The sequence below is a fragment of the Antrostomus carolinensis genome, unplaced genomic scaffold (assembly GCF_000700745.2).
Source record: "Antrostomus carolinensis isolate BGI_N321 unplaced genomic scaffold, ASM70074v2 scaffold7341, whole genome shotgun sequence".
NCBI lineage: Eukaryota > Metazoa > Chordata > Aves > Caprimulgiformes > Caprimulgidae > Antrostomus > Antrostomus carolinensis.
In genome coordinates, this window is record NW_010294737.1 from 2,705 (window position 1) to 9,689 (window position 6,985).

The 6,985-nt window shown below is 37.3% G+C and overlaps 1 protein-coding gene across 1 annotated transcript in view; it reads left to right on the plus strand.

Annotated features, from left to right (window-relative positions):
• Positions 1-6,985, plus strand: part of PLEKHA7 (pleckstrin homology domain containing A7) — a gene marked incomplete at its 5' end in the record, with an annotated part of 31,108 nt that overhangs the window by 881 nt on the left and 23,242 nt on the right. Inside the window, 2 exons of the mRNA XM_029087410.1 lie at positions 1,709-1,795; positions 4,111-4,164. Of these exons, the coding sequence (XP_028943243.1) occupies positions 1,709-1,795; positions 4,111-4,164 (141 nt within the window). The remainder of the gene's footprint in view (positions 1-1,708; positions 1,796-4,110; positions 4,165-6,985) is intronic.

Below are 6,985 nucleotides of genomic sequence, written 5' to 3' on the forward strand. Positions count from 1 at the left end.
TAGTCTTCAGTGTTTGCCATGTCTACTTTCTCTACGTTTTGCTAGTGGAGTCAATCGTATGGCTGTTTCAATTTTTGTAATGGCTAAAACCATAATAATTTTTAATGCATTTAATAGTTTAACCCCTTCGCAGAGTCAGTAGCATTGGGCTAACCAAAATCAAATAGCATTGGTCTGAAACTTTAACCTTCCGCAGAATTTCAGTGTGGGATTTGTTTTGGTTGTTTGGTTTGGTTTGGTTTTTTGGAGGACACCATTGTACCCTCTTACCCAGAGGTAGTAGGGGTTTACCTATTCAGTACTCTCATGGCTCTCTTTGCCTAAGGAAATTAGGGAAATTCAGGATTGAATCAATGTAGAATTTCCTTGTCTTGGTAGCTCTCACACTGCAATAAGTGGAAATGAAAGCCTCTGTATTCGCCTAATTCTTTGACCTGAACCATGGGCTCTGATGGGGAAAGTATTTGCAAAGAGACTTGTAAATTCAGGTACCCAGTGTGGTTCAGGACCATGACTTTAGGTTGCATGCCAGCTTCATGCACAGTTTAGATTTTTTCCTAGTGTATATGTGATTAGCTGTCAGATGTCTTTCAGCATTTATAGATTTATAGTATTCTGTCAGAGGATGAAATAGTCTAGTGATGTGCAGCATGGGAAATTAATATTTTTTTTAACTCCTGATTATTTCATACCAGACATTGGTTTTTCTCCATGTGTAAGTAGAAGGAGCATTACATCCCTTACAAAGGAATGTGCCGTAGTCTTTTCCCTTCCTGTGCAATGTAGCTGCATAAATCTTACTCATAAAATAAAACACTTTTTACCAATATAGGGAAACACAATTTTCCTCATCTGTAAAACTTGTCTGTGAAACTTCTTTTAAAGTTTCTAGAGAAAAGCTTTCATGTTTTCATATGTAAGTACACAGCATCATTTTACATTTAAATGTATATGTCTACAGAATTCTGTGATATTCCCCCCTCCCTGGAATGCTTTATTAATTTCCATCCAGTTACACTTTAGAAAAGGGGGAAAAAAAAAAAAGGCAGAACAGAACAGCATTCAGTGAAATTCAGAGACAGGAATAAAAATAAATCATGAGATGTTTAGTCTGCCTTGAAGAAAGCCATAAAAGTTTGGTGTTAAGAGAAAGATGAAAGAATGGATGTGCACTAGGTTTTCATACTATATGCAGAAATGGGCAGATCAAATACCATTATTTAATAAAACCGGTATTAATGGAAGCCATTGCCACAAGGTGTCACTCCTGTCAGAAGCTTGGTGTTCCCTGGCTAAAAGAGGGCATTCACGGTTGTTACTGCGTGGAGAAAAACCTGCTGTTGGAGTGCATGAGCCAACCAGCCTTTCTCTGGGAGACATCAAGTAGGCGGCAGGGGGGAGGGTACTTTATGAATGTATTTTTTATTTGCTGGAAGCCCTTTGTGTGTTCTGCTGAAGCATTTTGCCTTGCCAGAATCTGCTCTTCTGCCCAGCATCACGGGTGCTAAATTTGCGTTTGTTCATTCGTAAGTTTTACTTAATCATCAGAGGATCTGGCTGGCCCATGAATGTTACCCTCATCTAAGCATACTGTGAGTTCAAATACAAACTCTGTGGCAGAAATTGCATATCTTCTGGATTTTCCATCGAGTACAGCATACCTCTCACTTGAGATAAGCCTTACAATTCTGGCTGTGGCTTCTTACAGAGCTCAACTCACATTGATCGACGCTCGATGCCTGCTATGGGCTACATGACACATACCGTGAGCGCGCCCAGTTTGCATGGCAAGTCGGTAAGTTGAAAGAGCAACTTTTCCTTATGTATCCTCATAGTATTGTAGTTAAGTCTTAAAATCCTGCTCCTTATGTAGTAGTTGTATTTTTATTAGTTAAAACATAAATAACTTGAACGAGAACTTAATCTTAACCAGCTCCCAGTAAAGCCTGTAGGAATTTTGCTGTTATCTGCGACATGAACAGGGTGAACTGTCTGTTATTACAGAATTCAACTTTTATTATGTTTATTTGACCAAATGCAGAGTTAATGAAATAATTACTTAATCATGTCAAGTAACTGCTTTCTGGGCACTGAGGTGAAAAATGTAATTACAGTTACTCTTCCTGAAGACTGCTAATTTCCTCTTTACAATGTGTCTAAATACCTGCAGCCTGAAGAGCTAACATTGCTTCTCATTCGATTAAGGAGACATCAGGCTAAGTTGGCTAGTATACGAAATTACACAATCGCACAATTACTGCAGCACTTGCCAACTAATTCCACCTATCAGGTCAGCTGCTGCTTGGCTCATCTGTGCCGTATGACATTTTGTGACTCTGCAAATGCTTCATTAGTGGCGTGCTTGAGTCTGTGCTTTCTTGCCCATTTTTTGGTATTCTACAATTCCCAGGTCGTTTGCGATTTTTCTTTGCTCCTGTATTTGCTATAAAAATGAGCATTTTAAGTTACAGGGCATCAGTGCATATGTTTCAAAGTGTTATACCTTTGTATACCTCCTTTTTTTACTATTTCTGTTAGTGCTGCATCTTCAGAACTGTGTCAAAATATTAGATAAGTTCATTCTAAAGCAAAACCATTTCTTTGTGCTGCTTTTGTGATGGGATTGGCTCCCTGTGCCACATGCTGTGTCACCTGCAAATTGAAATGCATCAGCCAGTTTGTACATTCACATCAGCTTGTAACTGTGTCAGTTCTGCAGGTGAATGTGGGTTCATAAAAGCTCACGGGCGTCTTGGATCATCAACCATGCTCTTGATTGCACTGATGTATGAAACTTGTAAATGTGCGATCAAACAGAAATGGACTTACAGAGCTCTTTGGTTCATATTAGAGCCTCAGTAATGGAGCTGTCTGGGAATAAAATGTAGTGACTCTTCTTGGAATTGGTGGAGGCTTTATATTGGCCCAAAACTAAAGGAATTTTTTTGAGTTTGAAAAGTTCCATTTCTTGACTTACCTCACCTACAGAACAATTGCACTAAGATGGGCGATAGTAACAGGGATTTCTCCAAAAATGGGCAGACTTTCTAGTCAAGTCATCAGCCAGACTTACAAGCTGATTAGAAAAGAATTGTAAGTGAAGACCTCTAAAGAAATGCAAGAGTGATGTATTGATTTTATTGCATAAAGGATTTTTCTTTTCTTTTTTAACTACACATTGTCATTGGCTCAAAACTTGAGAAAAGGTATAGTGTGTTTTTCTTCTATTCTGAAATTTAATGTACCCAGGATATAAAAATCTGTCAAAATAGCAGTAAAAATTCTAGGAATTTTGGGGCATTTTGGCTGGTTACAAAACACATTTGCAACAGTTAAGCTTTATTTTATTGCATGTTGCAAATGTCTGTTTTGAAAAAAGGAGAAATAATTTTGTTATGGCTTAAGTGCATGCTTTTCTTGAAGCAACTGTAATGAAGATCTTGTTAGAGAAATATAAGTATTAAATTAAACTGATAGCAATTACAGGTGAGCCAATGAAAAGTAAAGATCAAGTTGCTTGCTATTATTTAAAAGGCAAAATGGATTCTCTAATCATTTAAGTGAGGTCTTTTTCAGTATTTTATTCATAAAACTTACTTTGTAGTTTTCCTGAATAAAGGAATTTGTATCCTAAAATGTGTATGAAATGTGATAAAAAGTATTGTGAGCATTTGTTGTATAATGGCTTCTAGTTACATCTGACATTGTTAGGCGCAGGTCTTCTCCAAAAGGGACATGCTATGCTGGAGGACAACACCATAACACTTTTAGTGAAGGGATGGTCAATAGAAATCATTCTTGAAAAACTAACTTTTGAAAATCTATTGTTTCAGGTAGTTATGTGTCTCATTAGAGGTGGAAAACTCAAATCTCTATGTTTGAAAGGTGGGCATGAGGTAGTAATATTTTTGGAAAATATTTTGCCCATTTTCAGCTGTAAATAACAACATGCTGGTGGAACAAATGTGCTTTTTTTTATGTACTTCCTACTCTGTTATTTTGTTTCCTCTTTCATCCATTTTCTTATATAGAACCAATCCAAGTATTTTGAAATTGTTTCAAACATTCAAATACATTGCATTTTGTTTTCCCTTATGTACTTACCTGAAGGCGGATGACACTTACATCCAGTTGAAAAAGGATTTGGAGTACTTGGATCTAAAGGTAAGATTTTTATAGGAGTCTACTTCCATTATTTTTTTTAACCCAGTGATCTTTTGTATGTCATCTTTGTATCTGCAGGTTTTCCAATCACCTTCTGTTCAGAGGTGGAAACTTGGTCTTTTCCCATCACTGTTGTGCTTAGAATATTGAGTGTCTTTATACTAGTGACTGTACAATTAAAGTGCAAACTCAGAAAATGTTGCTTCAGTTTGTAGGAGGAACTTCTGTTACTGGTACTCCAGTTGAATGATATTATGTGGGTTTAGTGAAATTAGATTAAAAATTAGATTAAAAAATGATTCAAAATGTTTGTCTGCCATAGGATTAGAACCAATATGAAGTCAACTCCTTAAAGTTAAAATACGGTGTTCTTTTAATCCAGCTCTTTCCCTTTAAATCTTCCTGAGCTGACTTTTTCCTTGTTTCTATAGTATGTTGTGTTTATAATGTCTTGCTTTCCTGTGAAAATGTGGTGATTAATTAGCACCTGTCATTGTTTTCATATTATTACACCTAAGAGATTTCAAATGCACGCATTCATCCATCCATCCATAGATATAATCTGCCCAAATAATGTTACCTGATATTTGCTTAAAAATAAAAATAATTTTAAAATATTATATTGAGCATCAAAGCATCTGTCTAAATTGCTTCTTTATCTGGTACACCTGATAAAAAACCCGCACAAAAACGTATAGTCATTTTGCTTAGCAAAGCAATCTACCACTTTCTGTGGTGTGTAGGATGTCTTGCCATATATAAGTCATATGGTATTTCTGAATGTGAAGGTGGAGTGAAATTTTACTCCTGTTTTACTGACTGTTTGCATGTATGTAGTTCTCACTGATGCCATAGAGCATCACATATGTGCAATTAATAAGCTGACTGGACCTATTAGAATGTGTATTTCAGTTTTGTCTGGTGTTTTAATGGCTGAATATGTAATCAAATATATCAATGGAAAATACTAGTAATACATATTACATGTATGTATAGTGTCATATATATAGACAGAATATTTATCACATAATATATGTAGTATATGTAGTCTAAATGATCAAATATATCAACTGTTGTAATCGTTAATATTCAGATTTAAAATTGTTTGGACACATTTAAGTTTAGGCCTTGTTCTTGGTTTCTTCATGGCTTTGCCAAATGTAAGTACATCCCAATCATGGCTGAATTTTATGACAAATTTCAATTTAAAAAGTCCAACATTTAAGAAATTCTTAATAAACACAATGTTTTGTCCATTATAAAACACAACGATTTTCACAGTTAAAAGTGGTCACAGTTTAAACCTCTGAAAATTTTATGTGCTTAGGCAAATTATTAGGATGGGGTTTTACCTTTTTAGTGGGTTCCATCCAGGTTGATTTGTTGGAGCCCAGGACAGGAAGAGCTGTTTGGTCTCCCAGGAGCTCCCTTGTTCTTCCCTGCAGCCTGTGTAGCACCTGACAAAAGCAGCCAGGAAGAGAAATGTTGGGGGGCTCTTGATCTTTCTGTGAAAAGAAACTTAAGCATAGAATCATAGAATGGTTTGGGTTGGAAGGAACCTTTAAATGTCATCTAGTCCAACCCCCCTGCAGTGAGCAGGGACATCTTCAAATACATCAGGCTGCTCAGAGCCCCGTCCAACCTGACCTTGAATGCTTGCAGGGATGGGACATCTACCACCTCCCTGGGCAACCTGTGTCAGTGTTTCACCGCCCTCATTGTAAAACATTTCTGAATCTCCCCTCTTTTCATTTAAAACCATTACCCTTTGTCCTATCACTACAGGCCCTGCTAAAACATCTGTCCCCATCTTTCTTAGAAGCCCCCTTTAACTATTGACAAACCTCAATAAGGTCTCCCCAGAGCCTTCTCCAGGCTGAACAACCCCAGCTCTCTCAGCCTTTCTTCACAGGAGAGCTGTTCCATCCCTCTAATAATTTTTGTGGCCTTCTCTGGATCTGCTCCAACAGGTCCATGTTCTTTTTATGTTGGGGTCCCCAGACTGGACACACTACTGCAGGTGGGGTATTACCAGAGTAGAGTAGAATAGAGGAGGAGAATCACCTCCCTTGACCTGCTGGCCACACTTCTTTTGATGCAGCCCAGGGTGCAGTTGGCTTTCCAGGCTGCAAGCGCACGTTGATGGGTCACGTCCAGTTTTTCATCTACCAGTACCCCCAAGTCCTGCTCCACAGGGCTGCTCTCAATCCCTTCATCCCCCAGCGTTAGCATTAATGTTGTTAGCATTAGTTCCCTTTTGAAAATCTTAACAGTCAAAATGTCAAGTGTATTTCCATAAGAATGATCTGATTCTCCAAAATGGGCATTTCTTAATAACCTTTTTTCAGTAGTGGTCCAGAAACGTAAAAGTTCAGATCAGGTGGCTGAGAGATTAGAGAGACCATGTGAAACTTGAGAAGGTGCCTTTGTATTGGCTTAACATGTGTTTTGCCACTAAATATACCTTACTGAACAGAAGCTTTGTTTTGCAGTATGAGGGGAAAAAAAAAAGAGTAGAGTGCTGGATGAAACTAAGTGAATTACATATTGATTTGGTAATGATGGAATGTGGCAAATTAATATATTAAAGTTAATATACATGGTACCTTTCATTTAAGACACTGAAGGCTTAGATAGAAAGCCTTTGAATTCACGTCTCTCTTTTGACTTCATTGGGCTTTGAGTTAGACCCACTCTGATTAAACAATTTCAAATAGGACTGAAGATTTTAGAACTGGAGTTAAACTCTTTTTCTCTTCTCACTAAATCTATTTCTGAAGGTCTCTCTTCCTAGAGGTTTTGAAATACAACTTTTCATCAT